The 27,567-nt window shown below is 45.3% G+C and overlaps 1 protein-coding gene across 1 annotated transcript in view; it reads right to left on the minus strand.

Annotated features, from left to right (window-relative positions):
- Window positions 1–512: 512 nt before the first annotated feature.
- LOC138267264 (uncharacterized) overlaps window positions 513–27,567 on the minus strand; it is a 54,382-nt gene continuing 27,327 nt past the window's right edge. Inside the window, exons 12-23 of the mRNA XM_069216122.1 lie at window positions 24,910–25,027; window positions 19,832–20,037; window positions 19,555–19,672; window positions 13,630–13,799; window positions 11,536–11,633; window positions 11,155–11,240; window positions 10,766–10,834; window positions 9,120–9,306; window positions 8,292–8,409; window positions 4,914–5,007; window positions 3,163–3,252; window positions 513–622 (exon numbers count right to left, since the gene is read on the minus strand). Coding sequence (XP_069072223.1) covers window positions 513–622; window positions 3,163–3,252; window positions 4,914–5,007; window positions 8,292–8,409; window positions 9,120–9,306; window positions 10,766–10,834; window positions 11,155–11,240; window positions 11,536–11,633; window positions 13,630–13,799; window positions 19,555–19,672; window positions 19,832–20,037; window positions 24,910–25,027 — 1,464 coding nt within the window. The remainder of the gene's footprint in view (window positions 623–3,162; window positions 3,253–4,913; window positions 5,008–8,291; window positions 8,410–9,119; window positions 9,307–10,765; window positions 10,835–11,154; window positions 11,241–11,535; window positions 11,634–13,629; window positions 13,800–19,554; window positions 19,673–19,831; window positions 20,038–24,909; window positions 25,028–27,567) is intronic.

Here is a 27,567-nt window from a genome sequence, read left to right on the forward strand (position 1 = left end):
TAGGTATTTCGAGTTTTCCCTTTTAAAATGGGATCAAATATTTGATTGCCAACACTCTATTGGCAACCTGGTCTCCTTGGAAGTGTTAAGGTACCCACAGTGTCAGTGAAATGGGACTCCAGTTTTTTTGAGGCTCCCTAGCTCCTCACTTTGACACCTATTCCCAGCCAGGAGATGAGGGACAAGACTTTTGCTAGTCGGCTACTGCAATGAGTGGCTCATAGCCATTTCCTTCAGTATAAAACACAGCAACTGTTTTCAACATAGTGTTTGTATCTGCCACCTAGGAGCATAATAAAGGTTCCTGCTGGCCCAAGCCCGAGGACAGTCCCCTCCACCCAGAGCTCAAGTAAACAGCCCCCCACCCTCCAAGGTGGCCGGCTCGACGGTTGATGTAGACTAAAACAGAGTACCTTCATCCGAACAGCTACTCTACAGGACATTTAAATCAATACTATTAGACCACTCAAAGTCAGAAGGCCAGCTGAGTTATTAGAAAAATATTTTATTTTTCAACAATTGACAGCTCGGATTCCAAGGAAGATAGACGCCACTGCAAGTACACCGATGACCGCCAATCCGACAGACAGGAGCCAGGGCCATGTCATCCACTGCTTCTCACCTGGGGGACAAGAGAGCATTCTCAATCTTTGTCAGATCATATAAAAAAAAAAATCCATCAACAAAAACAATTTAAGACTTATGCAACTACATTTAAGACTGAATAAATATTCCTAGATTTCTAAAAACGTACTAAAAAGGCATTAAAAAAACCTCAATTAAAACAGATGCTTGTTTTTAGATTGTAACTGTCTGACTGCCTAGCATTTTGAGTCTTATTAGCCAAGGTGCGTCCAGTAATTCAGAAACAATATGCATTTTTGAATCAGTTTTGCACAGTCTTAGAACATTTATCTGGTCTGATATGCCCATTATATAATATAGCGGATCAATCAATTTAACCCTAGGTCTGGAATAAGTGGAGGGGGGAAAATAATAAAAGTTCCTTGAATTCTTCTGGCATAAGGCATAAAAAACCAGGCAAATGTAAATTTGGCAAATGCAAACCTTTATCTTAATCTACCACTCTCTAGGTCCTTGTACTTTAAGTTAAGTGTGAGGATTTTTTAGATTACATCAATCACAAACATTTTTGCTCCATAAAGCTGTTTAAGTGCTACAGAGGATTCCCTCTTCTCCATAAATCATTCCCAATACCTGGCCTTCACTCCAGCTACTGTATTTAGGCAGATAGAAGATGGACTGCACCAGCAGCTTCTCAGGCCAAGGTCTACCAGGGGCAGCTTGAAAAAACTAAGTGAAGGGATCTTTCATGATTGAGGTAGAGGAATAATATCCCGAAGCACATTCATGAATGGACTTAGCCCATCGGTACTCCGAATACAGATTCAAAATATTATGGGCCTCAATTTAGTAAGCTCCGCAATGCACTTTACTGAAAGATCTAATCTTAAAGGGAGCCGAGGAGTACTGCGGCCAAGATTCAATGTTATCAATTTATGCTCTTCAGTCCTTAAGTTGGACATCAAAAGCCCCAAAGCTCAGTATTGTAAGAGCAGCATAAATTGCTTGGGCTTCACAGATTTCTAATGCCAGGAAATACACTATGAAGATATAGGATTAGCAAACCTAGAAATGTCCCAGTCCCCGTGCATTATAAAGAAGTCATTTGAAATTACTGACGTCCATGAATTCGTGTTGGTTAGTCTAATCCCCAAATACTCAAATTCAGTGGCTCGAGGTGGTTTACCCTATCGTCATTGCCCCCTAAAATTTTCCTGGCAAGCTTGGAGCCCTTCTGAATACTTAAAAAATGAGTAATCGGTCATTGGTAAAGTCAGGCCAGGACCCTCTTCCCAGCTAGTTTTGGGGCATCATTTTCGCATCTTGACAGAAAGCTACTACAGTCACTGTTCGAGAAGAAAAGTGGGGACTAGAATGCAGCCTTGGCGAACACCTTTGTCATCCCTAATTTTGCCTGCAAGTTCTCCCTTCGTGCCTCACCTGACCGAGCAAAAATATCTTCGTGGATGGGCACTATGACTTACGGTGAAGAGGAACTCCGGGTTCAGAAAGGACTTCCCATTCTGTCAAAATTGGACTATCCAGTTCACATTGCATACATTCACCAGTGTATCCTTAGCACGTCTGAGGTGGGCTCTTCATGACCCACTGCCTTACACCAAGGTTCACGTTAGACAGCTAGCACATACGTCTACATGCACATACTCACTGGTGCAGCCCCCCCCCCCCACATCTTTGTCACACAAAGGTGAAATGAGTTGAGGTAATCTAAAGGTTATGATCATCTCTGCAGAATTTTAACACCAAGCACCGAGACTAGGTTCTCAAGAAGCACAAATTTATGATTTAATGGAGACAGCAGTTGTCATGCAAAGTCAAGTCACTGGAGCAGCATGGATGTTGCACTGTTACTCACGTGGAGCAGCACTATTGGGAAATGCCACTAACATTTTATAACAATCTATGGGGCACCACTGAGAAGAAAAGGACATTCAGTTCCTTTAGTCTTCCAATTCATACTGCATGAACCATGTGTCTAATGTTCATCTTAGCCCACCACTATAATCCCAATAGACCCCATTTCAATTTGCCTTTTGACCCAACGGCACACAATTCCCAGTTGGGTGTTCCAAGTTGAACCATCGACCACATGGACTTGTCCTCCCAACTAGCCCAAAACGTCTCACCACATACACTCTAGTGGGACAGACCCCCTCGGAGTGTCATAATTAAAGCGCTCTGCTGCGAGGCAGACGGCATGTGCCATATGTTCCAGTATGGAGTGAGAATGAGACTAAGTGATGCTTTCAGCATCACACTGTGGATGTCACCAACCACCACTGAAGAAAAGCTTGACACCACAATCTCTAAGGAAAGCATGCTATTTCACCCCCCCCATCCCCCTCAGAGGTGAAAGGGAAAAGGTGTGAGATAGGGAGCAATGATCCAGTTAGCACTATGTGCCAGAGCCCACCCTTGCTAGCATGACTAGTGGTATAAATATAGGAGACATGCTCCTTCATCACAACTGTACCCCCAATTTCTTGTTCTGCCTCCCCCCGCCCCCCAGTTAGAGACATTCAAACTGAAATCCCGTGGCCTGCTGGCGCAGCTTACCCGAATATTTAGAGCTGACCACGTCCTCCATGGCCAGGATTTCCACAGGTCCCAAGGACACAAACTCAGTCACTCGATCAGACACAAATCCTGTATGGAAACAAAAGCAAGCACATGTCAGAAAAATTGCGGACTTAAGTCAAACCACACATCCTGACCAGAAAAAACAAGCATTGGCAAAGCAAATAGGAATCAACTGTGACTTATTTGCTGTTCAAGGTGGCCAAAAACCATTAGCCAAAGCCATTGCAGTACTGTGCAGAGTGGCTAAAGTCAAGGGGGGGTGGGGTGGGTGGAAACCTTTGATGCTGCCACACATTTTATTGGCGGGCATGCCTTCAAGATGACAGTTGCATTATTCGTTTTAATTAAATGAATTGCTAAATAAAAAAAATGAAGCCAGCAAAAGCATTTTATTTTTTAAGCCAGTGGGGAGTGGAAGTAACATTGGGAACAGTTTTGGCACAGGAAAGGCAAAGCAACACGGGTGAGGGGGGTGGAAATGTCTGAAGCAACACAGAGGGTTGGAGGGGGGGAGGGGGAGACAAAAACATGGGCAAGAGTGAAAGCCACATGGGTTGCGGAAAGCTACACAGGGCAGAGCATACAGACAGGCACAAGAAGGTGGAGGGCAAGGATAAGCAGTCTTGCAACAGAGCACAGGAGATGTGCACTAGGCAGAACGCTGGAAACACTAATGGGGTGCTTCACGCAAAGAAAAACAGTGCTTGAAAAGCAAGTGGTGGAAGCACTGATGTCAGCTAAAGAGACTGAAGTACCAGTGTTTCACAAGAGAGACAGATACAAGATTGACAAGCTGGGACACGAATAAGAATAGGCAGGCAAATGAGTGGCAAGGAAAGCCAAGCAATGGACGGGGTCCAAGTCCTTTTATGTTCTCGGTGAACCACAGTATGCCTCGCATCAGACAGCACATGTGCAATCTAGTAGGCTGGATCTACAAATTAGCTAATATTGAGAGATACAAAAACAGCACAAAAGCCTGACAAAAGAAAGCCTGCATGCAAACAGGGTGAGAATGCGGAGTAGGTCCCTGGGCTAGACCAGCCATACTGAGATATTGTGCCTCTAGTCTTCAGTCACACATGCTGGTGCCACAGGCATTGCATAGGGCAGGGTTAACCGCTCTCCTTTAGCATTCATGATGCCCGGTTGTCCCTGGGGGCACTTGCACCCAGTGCTTAATCAGTGCTTGTTGTTTCTGGCACTTATTTTTGAGGGCCGGCACTTATTTTTCTGCCTCAAGCATTTACTGTGAGCAAAACACCTGTATGGAAAAGACTGAGGATGAGAAAAACAAAAAAGCATCACAAAGGGAGAAAAGGGAAAGCTGCAGGAGTGGGCTGAAGGGGCAGGGAGCGGCTGTAAATGGATTAAAGAGGCCCAAGATGGCTTCAGGATTACGCTTCCTCAGTATTCCGCGTTTGCACATTTAATTGAAGCAGTCTCATGTTTAAGAGGAGGGCTTTGAGCACCGGCATGTTTTTATTTACAAATTAATCACTGCTTGCACCAGACCCATTGTTCCCAGTTACAGTTCAGGTAACCCACTAAATTGGGAGGTTCTCCACTGGAGACGGCAAGAGAGAAATAATTGCTTACTGCGAGACTATACCTTTACGATGACCACCCTCCCCAGCCACTAGTCCAACAATGTTGATAAGACAGCACTGTTACTTGTGCACAGGTCTCCTTGGACCTCCCCCAGACCAGTTTAACCCCTTCCTCACCAGTTCTTTCCTCCCTGGGGTCACAGCTTTGCACACAGGCCTCCTGTCCAGCTTGGCTCCCATCACAGACAGATACTCTGCAGTGAATGTGTACCTGTCAAAAAGGAAGATGCAACAGAGTTCAAATGAGTGGTTCTATCAAGTAAAGATATGGTGGCCTCACTGGTTCTATTCTTAAGCAATGTACATGCAAGAAAACATGTGAGCATGGTGAGCAAAGGAACAATGGATTAAACCCAGATCTGTGACTGGGGGGGGGGGGGGGGGGGGGGGGAAGTGTTTGCATTGTTCAGCACTCCATCCATCACTCTTGTGTTGCTAAAGTTGCCCTAGTTGGGAAGGATAATGCCAGACCTGGGTCCCGTGCTCACTGGATTCAAGCTAGCCTGGCAGATTAAGGATGATATCCTGAAACTGGTCCCAGGATGCTGGTTTCCTGTCCAGGGAGGACCTAGCTTTGCAGTTCGGGGCGGACTGTTCCCATGAGGAAAACATGTAATTCAATCAGTGAACCACACAACATGACATAATTACCCATTCAGCGATTGAAGTATTTTAACCTTCCCCCACCATCTAGTCATGCCTAGTGTCAATTACAGGCACAATTGAAATTGTTAAAAGTACATTTTATTAACTCACAGAAAAAACAAAAAACGAATTGCTAGGTGTGCCCTAGGGAGAGCTATTGCATCCTTGTTAGCCTCACGATTTGCAATTTAAAATTTTAATATTTTCCTGGCATCCACCTAGAGAAGTTGAACAGGAACAATTATTTCTGTTCTCTTAAAACCCAGAAGATTCCCAGACCAGCGATCCTCTTACTGCCCGATTCCCCTCATTGGGGTGGAGCCCAAAATCCTTGCTAAGGTACTAGTCATTGGCTGTAGTGTCAATGGCAGAATGGATCACACTAGACTGATTACTGCAGGGCGGCCAGTAGGAGTGAGCCATAGAGGATCGTATTCACTTAATGAGGACCTGCCTCTTTTCATCCAGTCGCCCAGATGGACTGGGCAAAGATCAGTAGAAATCTTGCCTCTATATGGGGGTATGTATCCTGGGCGATGGTACACTAAGATAAATCAGCGATTGTGCAGCTAAAGCGAAGCTTTTTGCTACAGGTCGGAAGTAGAGGCTGTGAATTTAAATAGATCACCTTAAATAATTAAGATGCCTCTGCCACGAAGAGCCTACATCAGTGGTTCCCAACCTGTGGGCCAGGGACCCCTGGGGGTCCGCGAAGCCTCGACAGGGGGTACGCGGCAGCTTAAAAAAATGTAATATTAGGTCCCAGCTATCAGTATTGACTCAGTGGGGGTCCCCCGGTTCCAATAATGATTCAGTGGGGGTCCCCGGGCTCCAGTATTGATAAAATGGGGGTCCACAGAAGTGAAAAGGTTGGGAACCACTGGCCTACAGCCTTTCTGGGAATTGTATATGGTCTGCAATGGAGGGGTTTAGAAAGCATCTACAGGGCTGGGGTGCGTGCTTCCCACTCATGAGCAGCCTGGTTTAAAAAAGATAGCTCTCAAGAACTACCCTTTAAGAAATCCCAGAAATTGTGCCCTTGGCTGTGCTTACCTCTGGACAGGGAAGCAACCCAGCGTGTCCTCTGATAAAGGAGTCCAAGGGGTGAACGGTGATTGTTTGGGGAGCAGGATATGTACCCATTACTGGGCTCTGCATATCAACCCCTTCAATGACTCTTGAAATGGGGCAAGCTCGCCTCAGACTGGACCTTGACTTGTTTTGAGAGCCCAGTCTGTTGGGCTCTTTACAGCTCTAAGATTCACCCGGCGTTGCCCTCCTGACTACCAAAACCATCTGCTCCAAATCTTGGGAATCGATGGTTCAGAATACAACTCAAGCGAGACTCCGCTTTAGGAAAGCACATAGCGGACATACTGCACACCAGAGTCTGCCATATTTGTGTTGCACCACCCTGGTGTACTGTGCATCTTTAAATGGGTGTGCTGTGAGCCGACAGGGTGCACTACCCCAATCTCAGTGGATGCACTTTCCCCCAGCACAGTCACAACTTATTCGCCAGTGAATGGCAGACTTGCTGCTTAAAGCCACAGGTCGGTCTTTCCCTGTGCAGGTGGCACAGTGAGTGACTGCATCTGCTTACAAGGGACTGTCTAGAGCGTCCATAGGACCCCTTCTCCTTTCAAGAGGAACTCTGGGCATGCATAGACTGCTCCACCACTGAGGCACACAGTCTGTGCACCACACACTGCTCCTTTACCTCTGCACCTGTGCCGTATTATAAGTACACAGGCAAAGAGTTTACTCATTGGAATGGTGGCACCCCAATGGAAATGAGTGATGTCCCCTTGGGATCACTCTAGCTATACGTTGGCAGTTGCCCTCTTCATGCATTTGGTAGTTCAAGTGTCATTCACATTTTGTTTCTGCCCACCCCAGCATACAACATGAGGCTATGGGTCAACCCCCTTCATCTGTTGACTGCATTTTGCCCGATCACCCGAGCACAGCTGACTGAAAAGGAATGTACCGTCTGGGCTACTGGGCCACGCTTTTTTTTTTTTTTGGTGAGACATTTCCTGCAAGGGCTTGGCTTTTGTATGCCTGATGCTGTTGCACCAAATGATAAACCTTCAACGACTTATAACCCTATGACTGCACCAACTATCATTCAACCATGTGGTTGTATTATAATAAAACCATTCTCAAGCACCTCAGGCCTACAAGGAGCACCATGCCCCACCAGAATTTCAGGCAGGTCATCTAGCCGAGTAGTGCCTCCAATTTCCTCCATTGCTTATGTCATGGCTGGTCACTGTGACCCCGCCCCCCCAAAAAATAAATACAAAATAACAAAGGACTGAGGGCTTGAGAGGGACCTTTGAACCCAGTGGATGGAAAATTAAAAAAGAGGGAGGTGTATTTGTTGTCAATGACAAATGTAATTAAACTTTAATCCAGGCAAAAGCAGGCCACTCATCACACAGAAGTAAATTAAATGTTATATAGGCCCAAGGTGCTAACTTCTGGCAAGGCAGGTTAAATCTCCAGGGCACCCCACATGTCCAAAACACTGTCAATGCAGCATACATGTTACCCCCCCCCCCATTCAGTGACACAGCAGGAGTAAATTTTGTGTCCCACTGGATAGGGTGCTACACAGTTCCAGACCACTAAGTAACATTCTCAATGACTAGCAGTTACACCTAATTCAAGTTCACATCTCACTCCACCTCACATTTACCTTAAGATAGCAACAGATCTGCCCGGGACAGCCTGGGTGGAGACAAACCATGATGCACTGTTTTCACACTGTTACCCACCGGTCATAGGAGAACCACGACGAACATGAAGATCAAACAGAAACCAAACAGACCGTCCATCCCTTACCGGGCCACGCAGTCCATTCACATCTGCGGAAGGCACCGCTTTGACAGCAAATCGCTTCACGTTTTCCACAGGACTGTCCTTCAGGCTGGTGCTGTGGGAAGCTCCAGCAACAGCACACCTGTAACGGAAATTCAGCAAGTCACTTAATTAACATTAAATATTAAAACGCCTTTGAACAGTTGATATAGAGCGACCACCAGAACCCACATTTCCAGAGTATGGTAAATACCTAGTCAGGTACGAGTAGACAGGCCGACAACACAGAACGAGGACTTCAGCGCCAATATACTGCTCCTGCCTCCCTCAAGTTAGGAGACGCTGGGATGCAACTAACCAATCAGTAATGGACTTTTCCTCAAACCCTGATGCTAGAGTCATCAAAAAGCCAGGGTACCTGTAAAAAGAAGGAATTCTTTTGCCCCTCAGCTCCTTCCCGGTTGTTCCCTCTTAGGCTGTGAGCCCGAAAGTAAAGATGTCATTAGAACAAGGGACAGGAGAGGCCACTGTTGGGAAGGAGCCAGGACTCCTGCATGGCTCTGGAGAGGGTGTGCCCCTGCCTAGTTCATCATAGCAACTACTGCAGTTTTAACCCAAACCTCAGCACACAACATTCATGCATTTCCCCTGGAAGGCTTTGTGGCATGGATTGCAACCCATGCAGAGACCCCAGCACATGAGGATCTACACTCCCAGGTCTGCATCATAGAAGTGACCAATGGTTCCAACTGAGTCTATGGTTGTTTTGGCACCCCTTGGTATACAAAGGGGTACCCACCTTCATACTCCCACCAGCCTCCTTTACTTATTCCTCATCCACACAATACGTGCCTGTGTGATATGAAGTCCCATCGCATGGCGTCATCCGAATTAGCAGTCTGAGTTGCCCAGCAGTCCTCCAGTCCCAATGTTTGCTGCTCGCCATGCTGCAGCAGATCCACTTCCAGACACAGCACCGCTGATGCCAGGTTCTTCTGACTGAAGTCTTCAGCAGAGTAAAAGGTGTCGTAAGAGCCATCTGAAAGTGAACAAAGAGGGCAGATGGGTTCCTTACGCACTGCATTTATAATATTATTGTGCCGGCCATGTGATTATCTCATTTAGACCAGCAGTTCAAAGCCAGTGGTCAAAAAAGCTGGACAAAGAAGATTAAAGGAAAGGGATTAAAATAAGGCAACCTCTTCTTTAGCAGTCCATCAATAACATATCACGTTGGTCAATCAAGGAATTTACCTTGCACTATGACAAACACATCACAACAACCAATTTACATCAAGGCTCTGGGATACCTGCCACATACCCGGGTGCACACAGAACCACCAAACCAACCTTCAAAGTTAGATAATCTGCAACTTTGTAGTCTTTTTCCATGAGGTCTAGACCCTCCTTGCAATGCCAGGGACACATCCGCCATGTAAAGAGTTCCACAAGGCTGCATAAAAGATTTATTTCTCCCGGAAAAATAAATCTGGGAAAAAACCCTTTCCCTGTGTAGCACACTCAGGGGTGTCTCTAGGGCACAGAAGAGCCAACAGGTAAGTGGTTGGGCCATCTACAACTGGCCTTCATGGAAACCGTGCACACGAGTATGTATATGTATTATATGTGCACGCACAGTCCTTTAAACATTTTAAGCAGGCCAAGCATTAAACCATCCTAAAGCCTGTAGAAGGGGTAGTGGTCTTAGGGGTAGTGGTCTAGTGGCCTGTAGAAGGGGTAGTGGTGCCACTCCCATTTTTTCTCAGACCACTTTACTCTGCATTTTTGGATCCACTTATAAAGATGGAGGGGGGTCAAAGATATCAGGAGAAAAAATGGCATCTCGCACCTGTTTTTATGACCACAAATGCATCCTAGCATCTGCTTCAACTCACCTCCCCACACACCACATCCACTCACCTTTAAGCACAGCTTTGTCTTAACTTTTAGTGCCAATATTTTGACAACTGTATACCTCCTTCACACATTTCCGTCCCCACCTGCCCCCTTGCTCAATCAGCCACTTCAGTGGTTCCCAACCTGTGGTCTGGGGATTCCTAGGGGTCTGGGAAGCCTCTTCAGGAGGTCTGCGACTGCTTAGAAAATGAAATATTAACAGATTAGGTCCCCAGCTTTCAGTAATGACTCAGTGGGGGGGTCCCCAGGTTCTAGTAATGATGAAGTGGGGGTCCACAAAAGTCGAAAGGTTGGGATCCACTGTATTAAGCACACTGGCTGCATTGTCAAACAAGTCACGTCGGATATCATCAATACATCAGGAACATGTAGAGCGATGTGGCCAGATCTCAGACTGTACAGTTTTCTGATGTCTAAAAGGAGCTGTCACTGTCTGAGGTGAGGGGGAGGGGGGGTGTTAAATGATGCTCCATTTGTCTAGCCCATTTCCCACCCCTCACAGACTCCCATAGGTTGATCAAGTTTACATCACTACATAAACAGGCCATTCGTTAACTACACTCCAGGCACCCATCGCTCACCTTTGGCCAGCATCAGTTGTAGATTCGGGGCACGCCGGGCCACCTTCCTGGGGGTCTGTTTCCTTTCAACTGAAAAAAAAAATTAAAAGTAAGTCAGCAGCTGGAATCCCTGCCCTGACCGGTGTTCAACATGAGGGTAATTGAGCAGGATCAAGGGAGCACTTCTTCATAAGGCCACAAGAGATGAACACAAGATTCTCCAGAGGAAGAAAAGGACATTGAAAAGGCAAGCTAGGTAAAGTGACCGACTGTGCCTCCGCTCTTTCGACTAAAATTTGGGCCACCCGGACACATTAGGGATGCATTACTGCGTAATAGAACTCACTGTTCACTCTACACCATTTAAGAGTCCACCCATGCATTCCAAGTGATTGAGAGAGACTGTTTACCTTTGGCCCCTCTCTGAACAATCAGCCTCTTCTTTCCATAGACTCTCTTGGTTTGGCTGATAGGGTAGCGGCAACGGATGGTTAACCTAGAAGAGAAACAAACGCAGAGTTTCGCAACTCCAATTAGCACCAAAGACAGTAACAGGGACATAGCCCTTTGGAGAGTTATGGTTGTGCATAAAGATTATATACGATAAATGAAAAGACAATTGCTTCAGGTGTGACCTGAATTCAGGGAACACCCTCCTGAGCATCCAGGCTAAAGATCCACTATGCCCCAACCCCCTTCAATTTTCAACTTCATAGAAACACGTTTCCCCACTTTTTCCACTTCTCAAATCTCCAAGATAGTATAGCATTGTACTTAGGGAAGAAACTTACTTGTATTCTGTATCTCTCGAGATTACCGGCTTTTGAACGGGAATCAACTCTCGGTTGAACACGATTGAGTTCTCATTCACCAAATACATGCCATCAAACTGTGGTTGGGAGAAGACAAAAGCAAGAAGCTCAACTGGAGGGTGGGGATGCAGGAGCAGTCAGCGATCACTCTTACAATGTACAGCAACGGTAGGCTTATCCAAGGTCAGATCACCGGGTCTCACTCCATCCGGCGTTTTTGTCCGCCTCCCACAGGTTACTTTCAGATGCCACCCATTTAAATGTGCAGTCAGGCATGCTACTACGCCATGGATGTTCATGATGAAGGCACTATTAGTCATGGAGTATCATGGTTTGTCTATCATACACGGTTATCAACGAAACAGCATCACACGTTTCAGACATTTCCTCGGATTTGGGAAAGGGGATTCATCTTCCGAGTAGTCCATTTCCGAAATTCTCAAGTAGACCAAGTTTAAGAATTCTGCACTACATTAGATATCAGAAACTTATCTGGAAGGAACCAACTTTACATTGGCCACATTCCAAACAGTGGGAACAACGGAGACACCCATTTCCATTGACTTCCCACACCCAGCTTATTGTTCATTTAAAACTTTAGTTAGTAGCACAAGTGTGTTGCAACAGCCCCGCTTGTATCTACAAGAGCACTGACTAGGATGGACATTTGCATGTGTTTACATTTGCAATTGCTCTATGTTGCACAAGACAATCACCTAATGCAAACAAAGTAAAGGTCACCGTTTACAAGGCAACTACTGTGTGGAAAGTGGGGTGTATGCATCTAAAGGCTGATCTCACCACACAGGCTCAGACCACACGAGATCCCAATTCACTCACAAGTGATAAAAAATAAATAAAAAAAAATAAAAAAAATAAAAACCTTCACTGGTCATCGATCAATTGTTTTAAATTATTTCGTTTTAGTCCAGATTCAATAGTAAGTTAGGTCTTGAAAAGTTCAGGCATCGGAGGGGCTCAAAAGGAGAACTTGCACATGCCTGATGAGGGTGGATCTGACCAGCTAGTGGTTGGACTTCGCCAACCACTAGCTGGTCATTGGTCGAAAGCGTCAGCACCAATGCCTCAATAATGGCTTCTTACCTACCCTGGATGAGGTAATCTGGGAAGGACTCCACCATGGCAGGATCTTCCAGTGGGCACAAGTAAATTATTTTCCTTCCACTAGACTGAGGAAGTGATTTAGATCTTTGCGATGGGGAATACTGTCACAAATGTCACAGGTATCCCCTGTATGCTGTACTACGACCCCATGATAACCTATTGAGACCGTAATATGGCAGATGGGATCGGTCATGTTTGGGACAGTACTCCATCCGCCAAGATGTAAATCAGACCCTTAGTCACTTGGGTGGAAGAAGATCTCCCACTAACATTCCCCTTTATTTGAATTTCTTGCCCAACATCATGGCTTGAAGCTAAAAGGTTGGAGCACACACCAATCTTGGGTATAGAGTTATTACAAATATCGGTAAAATGTCTAAGGCTTGTGAATGAGTCCAGTAATATTTATTGCTCTTCACGAGTTGCCACAAGTGTTGATGTAGAAAGATGAACAGCCAAGAGGCCGACTAGTGTTTGGTCCTTTTCAACTTTCAGACTGAAGACATCCGGTAGGTTATAATGCCAACAGTGAGGGTCAACAGGTGATTAATTTAAAACAGTGATATTGGGTATTCAATTGTGTGCCATAAATAGCACTATTCAAACATAACATATCAATCAGCCCCCGATCAAAAATACACCATCAAAATAAAGGAAGGTCACAGTGGGAGGATACAAACTACTTTCCCCCCGCCCAGTGTTGAAATACCTCTCTAGCTATCACTGCCTGGACATAATAGGCGTACCTGAGCCTCTTGCTATCAGACTCAATAGGCTTAGAATGCATCAGTTTAGGGGAGGTCCAACACAAATCTGGATCTTATTTAGGCAAGTCATGTACAAGGTTAACGGTCAGACGATGACCGGGATTAGTAGTGCGCTCACACGTCAAGTGGCCTCAATTCACCCTTGCACCTAAATTCACTCTGCCACCAGAAAGACACTTACCAGCCGGGAAGTCCCACAGGTAGAAGAGGATGTGTAGAATAGGGCCATGGAGGAGTTGGCTTCCACTGGAAGACACTTCGGATCCCGAAGGTGTGTTCTGCGTGCGTCCAGTTCAGGTAGCACATCTGCACTCAGGATGGTGGCGATCATGGTGCCATTGGGCAAGCACACTAAATCGGGAACCCAACAAGAAAACTAGTTAGGCGCAGCGGAAGTACCAGATTCCAATTTAAATCCTTAGCATTGAACAATAGTGTCTGCATTGAAAAGCAGGGCAATAAGAGCACTTACCCACTAGATCTCACCAAGTATTCATTACAAGGAACCAGAATTTTAAGAAGCCCACAAACTTTTCAGGGAATGTCCAGAACTCATGACTTGCTCATGAGAAGACCTGCCTGCCATCCAGGTTTATTGGAAGGGTCTTCAGTGGCAGGGATGGCTACAAATTGCTTCTCTTAAGACCACCAAGAACAGGTGGTGGTGGGGTACAGTACCCCTTTAGGGCAACAGAGAAGGTCTGAAATAGTCTTTTTACTGGAGAGACTCGGTACACAACTAAATCAGCTGTACAGATGACCCTGTCCCCAGCTCCCTTGCCATCATTCATGCACCACCTCCCAGCCCACTGCAAGAGATTTCTGTAGTATGTGTTCATGCAGTGTCCCCTCTGGCACAATGTGCTGCTCTGAGCAGGGGCTGGACCTCAGACCTCTGAATAGCAGAGTATAATTTCACTGACCAGGCCAAAAAAAAAAAAAAAAAAGAAGTTAGGGAAAACATTTCAAAGTTAGAAAGGGGGAGGACAGGGACTTGAACAGCACGTTGAGTGAATGAATGTAAGAGATGGGGAGGAGATTTGTAGGAAGTCCAGCTCAAGTTTATACCTGGTAAGCATTAGACTGGCCACAAAAATGTCAGCTCGCTGGTCAAGAGGGACACTCCGGGAGGCTCTAGATAAGGCATCACAAGTGCCACAGGCTTTTCGCTACGAAGGAACACACACCTGCGGACTGTGCCCCTTTATGAGATTGTGGACTCTTCAATAGTGTTCTTTATGGAAAGTGCAATTCATATTGATGGACCAGAATACTTCCAGGCTCATGGGTCAGCCAGTGATCTGAACTCGGAGATAGGCTCCACCACCAGGGAACCTCTTAAGGATTTTGGGGCCTTGGGCCATATCTATTTTAGGGGCCTCTGTTCACAACAGCTTGGATTTCGGATCCAATTTCAGCTCTCTCGTACCCTTTTCGTCCATTTCACAGGAACACTCGTACAAATTCCTAATTGTTTACGTCGCATTCAGGGATAGTGACTTAAGTTGTAACAGCAGCAGCGGACCAATATTACTGTGAATAATCCAACACCCTCCCGTTTCTCATATGCGAGGTCCTGTTTTAAGCAAAAAAACTAAAACAAAACACCTGGTTTCGTTTGTTGCATGAAACAACCACGTCTCTGAAAAATGTCTGTAACACTCACATCAAGAGTAAATTAAATGGAAAACGGTATTTAAAACAATATGTGTATGAATTAATCAAGGAGGTCATCAGGCAAGACTTTCTGCAGAAAAAAAACTGGTTCCATCAAGGGGAACCATGACAGGCTGTGGCCCTGGGACAGTGTCTACTTTGCACATGCCTTAAAACGTCTGTCCACCCCTGCAGTTCAGGAACCAGACTCCTCTGGTAGGGCCGCCACCGCCCGTTGTCATTCAGTGAAACAAATGCGCGGGTAATTGTCGCAGTTTGAGATCAGTTCTATTCGCCTTGGTCATATTTGCTTTGACTTTGCCGCCATCTCGTGGCCGTACTGGGCACTGCAAGGAGGATGACCAGAATGTCCCGGTTTCACCAAGTGTCTACTGCATAGAGAATAAGCTCTATGAGAGGGATTCGTTTAAATGGCTGAACGTGAATACCAACTTGAGTGATGATAGGTAAGGGAACGGCTGGCTTGAGGCCGCTGGTTGCAGACTCAAAACAATCAAACGAGTTAAGTAATCAAGTTGTATAAATGCACAATTGGAAGAATGATGATTCGAGTTTGTACAGCAGCCACGAGTATTTATACTCCAATTCTCAGAGTGTGGGGATTGTCAGAGATCCATTTCTGGGCAGCGAGTATCTGCTTTATGGGTTTATGGGGCCATCTGCAGCAACGGACAGCTCAAAAGTTTGGAAAGTCGGAGAGAAGATTTGGGGCGATAGTAATTAGACCGACTCAAGGGGTGGTTATGGGGGGGGGGGTGGGGGGGGGGCTTGTGGACGGTGGGGGAGGTCTCTAACTAAGTTAGTGGCACACTACTTAGGAGTCTACAGCAGCTCATCTCATCTCATCCACTTAAGCTTTCCGAGAGCTCCACTGGCGAGTGGTTTCCTAAAAATTATGCAGCTACCAAAATCTGCTTCATACTGAAAGCTCTAAATAGAGCCACATTTAGGGTTCAGGTCCCAGCCCGTTTTTCCCAGCTGTGGCACAAAACCTGCACTGAATGATCTCAACTCTAAAATCTGGCCATCGAGTCTCACATATTGTGAGTGAGAATCACACATTTTGGAATTAGCGAGCTGCAGGGAGGATTTGGAAATAGAACCCAATAACCAGTTTCTCACAGGGATTGTTTGGCCTTACCAGATCCTTAAGTTGAGCTCCCGAGCCAATGCAAGAAACTCTGGTGCCACAAGAGAATTTAAATCAACCTCTGCTATTGGGACAGGAATCTGAGCAGGAGTTAACAGCACTCCAATATGCAGAAGACTCTGCCTGCTTGTGGAAATTGAATCCTGCTAATTTTGGCCCTAGTGACACACTGATCTTGCATGTATGCAGAGTTCTAAGTCCATCTCTGGTAGTGGGAGGGTTGGACCCGTCCTATGACCTGACTGCCCTTGGACCATCACAAAGCAGTTGTGGTAAGAAGTGTTTTTGTGACTTTCAAGTGACAAAGCACTTCAGTCAGTGTGGTCTACTGAATCCTCTTGCGCAAGGTTACACTGTTAGACGAACCCCAGAACCTTGCACGGAATTTATGCATGCCTCAAGTGACTATGTGCAGTGAGAATGCAGCAAATGCATGACAAATGGACACTGGTTTGAGTGCCAGGAGCAGCGGAGTTCTATTTTGATGACAGCCAGTACAGCAATGTCTTACTTCAGTATGCTTTATTTATTTATTTGTTTTTTTCTATACAAAAGATGCTCCTGCTTGGAGCCAGCACCACTGCAACCTACTGTAATAGCCATTACCTTGCAGCCAGAAAATGACATTTTACAAAGGAAACTTCCTGGTTCTGCAACTTAGACAGATCCAAAAACCTAGTCGGAAAATATGTAGAGAAGTGGAACGTAAACCAATAAACTTTGTTCCTTTAAGTTCTTTGTGACCAATGGAGGGAGCACTCTGCGGAGTCCTTGAAGGACTGCAGTGTGAGCCGGGCTGTTGTCTGCAGGACACCCAGTCTTAGAAGTGACGGTGCATCAGCTCAGATCTGCGCAGCTTGAGCGAGGGGCCCGCGGTCTGCCTAGCACATAGGTGCCGGCACGATCAGAGAGGAGTATCTGGCACTGCATGAGGATAGAGTGACTATCCTCATGCAGTGCCAGATACTCCAGAGGTCTTCAAACTGGGAGGCGATCCCCCCTTGGGGGGCCTCAAGTGATCCCAGGGGGGGCGCCAAACTCTGGCCAAAAGAAATATTATACAGATAACATGCTTCTGCTCAGAACAAAGGCATGTTATTACAGTTTTAAAAAGGTAACAGCACTTAACTGCAATGTTTAAATAGGTTTAGACCTATTTAAACATTGCCATCTTTCTAAAATAATTTTGAAAAATTCTGAGGGGGGCCCAATGATTTTTATTTTTCAACTGGGGGGGCGCGGCATTAAAAAGTTTGAAGACCACTGGGATAGACTGTCTAGGGGGAGCCAGTTCTGTTACAGTACAAGAAACACCTCGAAGTTGCTGAATGTTTTAGGGATCAAAGAAACAGCAGAACAGTGGTGAGGGGGTCCCCCAATCAAAGCCCTTACAGTAGACCACATAAAATCGAGCCAAGAAGTTAAATGATGTCCAGTTCGCATGCATTGCCGCAAGGCTCAATGCTGTCACTGCAGACTCCCCAGTGAAACTGGAGGCAGAGGATACTGGTGGAGAAGCGGATTCCAACCCAGAATCCAAGGCTGCTAGAAGCACACCTGGAGGCCCACAGAAAGCACTGTCCCGGAGGCTGCATCTGCCAGGTAGGGCACCCTCGAGCAGGCCTGATGGGCTTCCGCTCTGCAGAGGCTCCAGTCTACTGCTGCGGTATGGTATCGGTGTAGATGCCGCAGGAGCACCAGCCATGAGGTGCCCATCGGTGCCATCCAACAGCAGTGACTAGGACACAAGTCACGAATGAGTGAGCTAGATGTGCTGATCATGTTCTGCAATATGAATAGTAATTGATGCCCAGGTAGTCCATTTTATTTGGTTAGGAACTACTGAGCTGAAAGCTAATGAAAGCGAGTAGATATCCATTGAACTAAACCTGTGCCTAGTCTCTGCCGATGATTACATTAAATGAAAGCAGAGACAATAGACAAAAAAAAAATGCATTAAATTGCTACAAACCAAAGGGCATGAGACTCCGTGTGCAAGGTTGGGACTGCTTTGACAGAGCAGCCTCGGAAACCTTGGTGGCCATTTCGTCACTGCATCTTTGCTTGCAGTCCTTGCCCACCAGACCAAGACATCACAATATGCAAGCTAAAGGCCAGGGCAAGAAGGGTACAGGTCATGGTCCCTTCACACCCAGAGTAAGCCAGTAAGAGTCTCCCAGACACACAGGAGTCCTCGTCCCTTTGTCTCCTCATAACCTCATGATGGACACTGGCCACAGGCCATGGTTGAGGCCATGCGGGTTGCACTTTAAGTCAGTAGAGATTTGGAATGGTAAACAATAAAAACAACAGCACCGGAAGTTGTCTCAGAGGGGGAAGGAAAGTGAAGAGAAGATAAGCCAGGTTGTCAGATGAAAGTACCGGCCGGCTCAGTCCTCAAACTCAGGAGCTTGTAGGTTAATGCTCAAGAGCAGGAAATTAAAACTCCTAAAGATGCAAATTGGGAAGAGGACTACAGTGACCTAGCGTCCTCATTGGCCATTCAAGGTCTTTTGAAGACCTCTCCACTTTTGCCAAACTGGATGCCCCCACCTTCAAGACCAGTGGTTAAAAAAAAAAACAATTCCCTCGGTTCATGGATCAATCAATTACAAATCGGTCTGCTCTTTCAGGGCCACTAGAATCACATAGAAGCTCCAACTGAGGTAAGCAATACACATGGCCTCCTAGGAGTTTTGGCAGCATGACATCTTAAACTGAGACCAAACGCAGAATGGTTTGTAAATGTCAACAGAATCTCAAAATGGCAATATAGGAACACATTACTCACATCTATTACGTACATTTTATTTTGCGGTAATGAACATATAAAGCGGTTTCATTCAAAGTGCAGATAACTACGATCACGGATGGGAATTTTAATGTTTGACATAACAATGGACACTAATCCTGGTGGCCCTGAAGGGTAAAACCCTGCAGGGTGATTTGGTCACTTTTGTTGAAAGCTGTATTTCTCAAGAGGCCATTGAAATTTTCCATATTTCATGGTCCCTTATGGTCTTTAAACCACTGCATTTGGTGCAGTAAATTCAAGCAAACATGTAACAACTATTTACACACCTGTACACCCCAAAATAGATAATCCATCCTTGACGCCAAAATAAGAGTTACTTTTGATGAGACCACCCTTTCAACAAGTTGAAAATAAGAGCTCTCCCCCATCCCACCCACAACTACCATATCATTGTGTTTCAGGAAAGCGGATCTCCTGGATTTGACACAGGAAGTGAGGTGAATACAGAAAAAGGGAAGCATTACCCAACATCCGGCCAGTTGTGAAGTTGCAGGTGACCGAAAAGGAGCTCATGGTTTCCAATGTCTGGTTGTCCTTCAGGGAGAAGTCCAGTCTGGCCACAGTCCTTTCCAGTGTGACCTCCTAAACACAAATGTCTCGTTAGAACATTCAAGGATGGGGCCCCCACCTCCCTTAATACAGTTGGTCATGCAATAGTGAACATCTCACCAGCCTCTGGCGTCAAGAACATCTTAAACTCAAGCAAGCATGCGTAAGATGAGCCGCATAAATACACTTTACCTTGTACACCAGACCAACAGCTGGGACGGGCACCTCCAGGTGGAACACAGAGCCATTGCCAGCTACTATGTATTTCTGAGATCTGCTCAGCTCCTCGGTCAGAGGGAGGTCACCGATGTAGGGCACCCAGTACTGGTCCATTGAACCATGGGTCAAGTCCATAATCAGTCTCTTGGTGCTACAGGAACCCTTGTAACTTGGTGGAACTGGAAAGAAAGATGGGGCACGAACAGTCCCATTAGCAACAATTGCAGGAAGCATAGATTTTGGCAGGTGTAAAGCAGCAGTGAGAGGACTGCATAATTGAGAGATCATCAATGACACTGTTGTGGACACAACCCTTGCACCTTCTTTGGTGCCAGAAATCTGTAGTGTACCCTGGGCATACTGAAACTTTTTCAAGAGCTCTTCTGCATGGAATTTTAAGAAAACTCATGAAACATCTGTTACAACTATTACCCCATCTAAAAAATAAAATACGAAGAAGCCAGCGTGGTGGGCACATCTACCCAGAGCTTGTTTGTGCGATCATGATTCAATATATATATATATATATAAAATGTAGGCTTTAAATGTTAGTACTTTAATAGCTTGGACAACACCAGGATGATGTTGCTAGCTGCACAAATAGGTCAACCGGATAGATCATACATTACACCAAGACCAGCGCTACCTATTCTGTCCGCCCCATGTGAAACAAGTCAATCAAATCCAGTAAAGCCCAACAAGCATTCCAACACCCTGGTTTGCTGGTAGCAGCTACACATTTTGATTCACAAATACTCATGTATTGGAGTGACATCTATTGATGTATCTTGAGCTTGTGGAACTAGAACCAGCAGACCTGGGAAAAGGAGGGATGGATATCTTTCCCTCCAAGAGCCATATGCAGCACACTGGATCAATTTAATTCATTACATTTAGTATACACCGAAGGATAGCAGTACATCCAGTGACAATGAAGTTAGTATACAGGTAATCTTCTCAGTAGCTCCTGGCTTCAAACACAAAGCCCTTGAACCCCACACACCTCTTCTGCAGCCTGTGACTATTTACTTGAAATGCCACAACATGTAGTTGTCCATCCGGTATGACGGCATCCATGTGCCAAAGCTTAGTGGAGGTAAATGAGCTTTGAGGAGAGAACTGGAATGGAGGACCAATTTTTTGAGCTGCTAGAGTCATGCTTCTGGAATGGAGATTAGCTTCTGCAGGGCACCAGTTATAGGCACCAGCTGTTATAATTGGTAAACTATTGAATAGAAATGTTTTCTGTGATGCAAAAAATCATTCAAGTCAGGTAGAACATTGCCTGAGCCAAGATTCCACACATTCCTTTAGCATCAACTGCATGGAACACTTCCTGCTTTAGTAGGAAAAATAAACCCTCCCAGGGAAACGCTTTAGAGGAGCAGGGCAAATCAAAATGAGGTAAAGTGTTAAGACCATTATTCCATTCAAAAAGCTGACACCACAAAACACTAAAGCACCAATTCAAAAAAGGCAAATTTTCAACAAAGGGAATTAAGTGTCTAATCTGTCCATACTGGCTGTCAAGTGCCCCCCCCACTATGTGCGACACCTTTTGGAAGTTTTGAGCTATTTAGGTTTAAGAACCTTGGCTTCCTAAATGTCACTGGACAAAAAGCCAGGACTTGCTGGAGACATCACAGGACGAAATGTCCTGTGCAATGAAGGGAGTCAGCATCTTACAGGGTCCGGCTGCTTCTTACTTCAGATGTTGGCATTTAGCCTGGTCTTTAACATAGGAAACCACTACAGGTTTTAGAATACAGACAAGTGGATGAGCAGCCCATGTGTGAGAACTGGAAACCTCTAGACAGCTACACGTGCTTTCTGACAAACATTTAGGGCTTTGAGGAGCATCAACCATTGCAGTCCCTGATGCTCTTTGTGCCTTGCCTCCTGATTCCCAACAGCAGCCCCTCACGTACTCCACCCCGCAGCCCCTCACGCACTCCACCCAACCTGTGCCTCTTGCCAAGTAGGATTATTTAGGACTATTCTGTCTGCATCAATACGTGGTGTAGGTGCTCATGAAGTTGACCAAAGCCTTCGTATCAATGCTAGTATTTTTTTTGCATCAAGTCTGGAGACCAGCCCGCCTTAAACACTGGTGGCGGCAGCGTGACAGCTATTTTTGGCATCCACCCCCTCCCCACAGTGACCTCGTTCACGGATTCCCTCACTACAGCCTCGCCACCAGGGCCACTCATCTCTCCATAACCGCTTGCATTTATTATATTTGTTTTAACGCACTGGTTTGCATTGGCTTCACAAATAAGAATTAATTTCTACCCAAACAAGGACTTTTCAGCAACATTAGGAATAGCTATGAAAGACTGAGGTATAATACATAACCTATACCATGCAGTATGCACGCAGCTCTTTGATGTTAGTTCGCAAGTCACTGTGCTATATTAGGATTGTAACTTCTGAACTGCGAGTAACAAAATCAGTATCCCACTGAGCTATTCACAAAGTACAGGTCTGCGATCTGCATTGTACACATCCTTTTCCCACTACTTTGTGATTCAAACCACTACACAAAACTCCATCTATCTCCAGCAGGAACATTACATCAGAGTTTCTGGAAATTGTTACTATTGCCTTAAATCTGCTGACACAGGAAACTCTTCAGCATGTGTTTAGAAATAACTCATTGATTTACAAACAGAGGACACATTTCCCCCCGCCCCCACCCCCTGGTCAGCACCAGTTGCAGCTTCACCAGTCGCACTGCCCTAAAGTTGGCCCCTTCTGCACATTTCCAACGTCCTCTTCAAATCAGTACACAGCACGTTACCGTGACTATTGAGGTTCGCCTGCCTTTCATGGGTTCTATTTATTCCAATACAGGCAATACCTTATAATTACGTTTAGGTCTGGGTTGTGGTCGCTTTACTTGTACCCCCAGACCTGAGATTATCAGAACACGGGGGCTTAGGGTCAGCCCTCCACAGCCATTGGTTTCTTTGGCACAACCTCCTTCAGCCATTGGTCTCTCTAGACCAGCGTCTCGCAGACACTGCTTATAAGCCATGTCAGTTAATTTAAGTTCAAGCCAGGAGCATATGCAGGGATTTTATTGGAGCATTAGTTGTAGCACAACACCTATGTAGCACTGTCATTGTAGTGCAACTCTGGGCATCGTTGATGGTCACCTTGATATTGTGTTTCTCATAATGAGCTTCAGGACAGTGCAAATCACACTCCCCTACGCCAGCTGAGCGAGCCAGGTTGAAATTATGAGATTGGCTGTGCTGCCACATGGCTGCCATGTTTGTGAGGGGCAGCGTACCACATTGTATCATGCATGGCCTTCCTTTCTGTATTTTTATGTGGTGCACCAAGCATGATGTGCCTTGGCCCCAACACAGAAATAGAGAAGCCTGAGAAGGACACCTACAGAGGGCAGAGGACAGGAGCTCACCCTTGGGAATGAGAGACCAGGGCCACTTGGGGACGGTCATGATGGATTGGAGTGGATATGGTATGCTTCTGAGTACTCTCTTCATGTTCTCACTTATGGAAGAGCTTGTCCTTGTCCTCCATGATAGAACAGTAAACGGAGCACAATTAACCTATCTGAACTGTGTCCAGAGCCAGACAGGAGCTGCAACCAGCAACAGACTTGGAGATAGGGGTAGACCGACATGGCTGCAAAACTCTCCTCACCTCGGCAGGAGCTTCTACAGTGCTCCTTATGCTAGAGAAGACAGGGGGAGCTTTTGGGAGAGGAAGCCAAGCAGATCCTACCTGTGACGACACTAACAGGCCAGCTTTCAATGCATTGATGTGGTGACGCTAAGCATTTGAGGCCACCTCAGAAGAGCGCCAAGAAAACTAAACCTAGCACTGGTCAAGCCCTGGCAGCACTTTCATGCCATTGCCGCCCTGGCATTCTGCATTATGGACATTGGAGCTTGCACTGGGGAAGACTACCTGGGGATTCACTTCAAGGTGTGGACTCCGCGCTGGCTGCTGAGTACATAATTTCTAGATTTGGGCACTACTTGGAGCAGTTACGTTAATCAATGACCGCTCTCCTCTTGCAGACTTTTATGCAGATCTCTCTGGAGCATCTAACTGGATTTAAACTTTGGACGGACGTGTGCCTTCAGTCAGTGTTGAGCATGTAGAAAAGAGGCGATAGGGCGACATGAGTAATGGCATGGCCACATGATGTACCGTTCAAGGCTTGCACCAGGTACAATCCACCAGTAGTTGGCACTTTTCCAGAGTGAAACGGGCAAAGAAAATACGGCAGTACATTGATAAACAAAAAGCATTAACACCCTCTCGGAGGACCCAAATGTGGGATAAAAATGTCCTCAGCCACTAATTGTGGCATCTTTATCATAGGGCGTGCTACAACACCCGCTGCATAAGCGCCACAAGGGGTGAAGCAGTGTTTTTTTTTATTTTCAAAAAGCACTTAAAGGGATCTACCATATATAGAGAGGGCATTAATCCTTAATGTTTACCTCCTCATGCCTTGGAGGTAACAGTAAAACACAAGTTTCCTTTTTCTAGTATGGGATTCAGTCATTCTCTTAGTGCATTAGCATTGGAAATGTGAACATGTCACCATGGTACAGCAGATATGTGATAGATGGAAGAATAACCCTGCCCTGTACTGGGAAGGATGGTTGCAACGCCATATGTACTCTCCATGAAACAAGGACAATGATTTGAATATATATATATATATTCCTGTATGCAAATTTACTTTACATGTACATCTATTGATCCGGCCATGTTCTTCCACACTACACCAATGAACCAGTCGCATTTGTGCACCCACCCATCTTCACATGCTCCCTAATCAGCAGTCAAACAAGCATGCCTTTATAAATACAGACCTATGGGCTTTGGTAATGCTGGTTTTTGACTGCTCCTGTGATTGCAGGGATGTAACGCAGGCCTCTGACACAGGAACCCCAAAACCCTTCAAGGGTCCCCAGTCAGACCTCAGTATATCAGAGACTTTGGACAGGGGGGCGGTGGTGTTAGCCAGCCATTGCCGATAACCAACTTCAGGAAAGTCTACTCACCAATATCTTGTAACTTGGCACGCACCACAGCTGTGAATGTGATAGTTTTGCCACTGGAGACAAGGACCAATGTATAGGTGATATACAGCGTGTACTGCCTCATGTAGCCAGGGAGAACCTGCAGCAAAAGAAACAGACCAGAATGTGAGGTTGAGCAGTGCAAGATTCTTGCTGGGAGGTGGGGGCATCAGCGGCTCATCTGCCCACAAGCGTGAGACCCTGAAAAAAAGATTTGCCTCCTAGTGCCAGGAAGCCCCTCGTGGCCTCAGTCGTGCTTCATAAACTTTCAAAATACGTAATTACGGCCTAGTTCCTACAGCCACCTGCTTGGAGGGCTCCGAGACCACATGAAGGCTCCTCGGAAGCATTCCCGTGCCACCTTTAGTAGAGCAGGTGAAGCTGCAGCCTTAACCTTGAGAGAGCGTAGCTTATATAATCTATATTAACATGAAATGTTAATGAATCAGTATGTGATGTCGCATAGAAAACTAGAATAGTAATTTTGCTTAGACGTGCACTCGAATAGTGACCACGATGAGTGGCCACCAATGTATACATAGAATAATAATGACCAAAGTGTTTATATTATGTTTAAATGATTTTACACTAATTGTGTTATTAAATCTGTACTGAAAACCTCATAGGTTAGATTACCTAATGTGCTTTATGATAGGTTAAAGATAGTGGGGTATAGCAAATGTCCAATAGAATTTTGGGGGAATGTACATCGAAAAAGGGATAAAAACCCATGTCACGGAGTCATTTAGACGGTGGGTTAGGGAATGCTATTGATTTTATCCAGAAACTCTGTCACTCAGTTTGATGACTTGTTGGTTTACTTAAAACTATCCTCGCCTTTAGATTGTCCATTATACACTTTACCTCCTTATGAGGAAAGTGCCCTTTTGCCCCGGTGCGGAGTTCTGACTGATGGCGATTTGACTGATGTCCTGAAGACGAAGACTGATCCTGTGCGCTGACCTATACTTTGGAGGGTAATTATGACAATGCAATTGTAATTTGTCTGTTTGCTTTTCCTTTCTAGGTACCAACTGCTTGCTTTTGACAGACTTTAGCTAGATGTTTTCCAAATAGGTGTTCTAAATTGTTTTGCATGAAGCCCAACATGCTAATGCTAATCAGTGGTTAGGACAGGTGTTCAAAGTGACGCAAATAGACAAACGACCAAGATTGTTTTGTTGAACTGACGTATTATGGACACTCTGCTAAACTGATCTATGTTCACGCCGTGTTACATTCTGATGTTTGTGATTCTCGCTTTAATGAAAGCTTACCAAAGTTGCCATATCGTGACTATGCTATTATGTTTCTTGGTGTTGAGATTAACGCATTTGCTATTAAACTGTAATTAATAGGGAATAAAATTCTACTAAACAAGGTGTGGTTATTCATGGCTGAAAGGTCATGGTAGTGTATTGAATTGATTAATGACTGACTAAAGTGAAATGCATGGTTGTGATAAATATTGATGACATGGATGTATTGATTGATATATTGATTAGCTATCTCGTCCTAAGGTGGCTCAACTGGGTCAAAAGATTCATTGGCCTAAAAAGGAGTCCTGATGTGTAATAAGATATCATAAAGGGACGCGTTAACAACCTCATAATGCTGGAGAGATCAAGGAAGCATTGTTGTGTAATCTGACTCTGGCATAGTTGTACATCATTTGCTTTCCCACCTGCGGGTAACCGGTGAATTTGGTTCAGTGCACCAGGCCGAATGTGAAAGATTGTAGCCCCGCAGAACTCCATACGATATATTTCTTAAGTCAAATCATTGCTTTTGGGTTACCCACACTCCCTTAACTGGAATCTGTATTTTGCTGTTCACAATAACACACAAAACTAAGAAATTTAGAGATGGTGCGTTCATTCTGAGAAAAATTGCTACTGGAAGTTTGTTTTAGAGCAAAACTTTAGTAGGATAGGTGTCATTTTCGTTTGAGCAGTCCACAAGGATGTAAAGCTGGTCCTGTTGCCATGGTTAAATGGAAAGGTCAACAGGTATGGCCTTGGCAGGCAAGCCATTTTTTTAATGCTTTATTTTTTGCAAACCTATACAAAAAGTATTGTGAAACAAAAATCTAAATCTAAAGGGGACAGCCAACTACACCAGCCCTGGTAAAATTATTTCACTCCAGCTGCAATAAAGCCAATGGATGAAGCAGTATGACCCCTTTGTCCTGATTGGCATGTAGTGGTGGGCGAAAGAAAATTATGTCTGACATGTGAACAGACCTGTGAAGAGATCAAGATCTAACCAAAACCCTGCTCCAATTTATAACAAGAGACTTTAATGAACAAAAGGACACTAAAAGTGACAAAAAAATCCAAATAAGAAGAAGATCAGAATTAATAAAGTCAAGGTGGGTTTCACATCGCACCTTCTTCATTGTTTCAGAATCGAGGTAGCTTTATATTCTGGGCTGTTAAACCCAACATTATGAACAACTCTAGACTTAGTGTTTTTGTTACAGCCTGAAACTCAAAGGAATAAAATCCACCACTTCATTGCTATTTTGCGGAGGAAAACAAAACTGTATACATGATCCTTTAGCCAGCATCATCTGCACTCAGGACGTAGCCCTATCCTACTCAGATTCCACACAACTCACTTGAAGACAAGACAGCCCTC

The sequence above is a fragment of the Pleurodeles waltl genome, chromosome 12 (genome assembly GCF_031143425.1).
Source record: "Pleurodeles waltl isolate 20211129_DDA chromosome 12, aPleWal1.hap1.20221129, whole genome shotgun sequence".
Lineage (NCBI taxonomy): Eukaryota > Metazoa > Chordata > Amphibia > Caudata > Salamandridae > Pleurodeles > Pleurodeles waltl.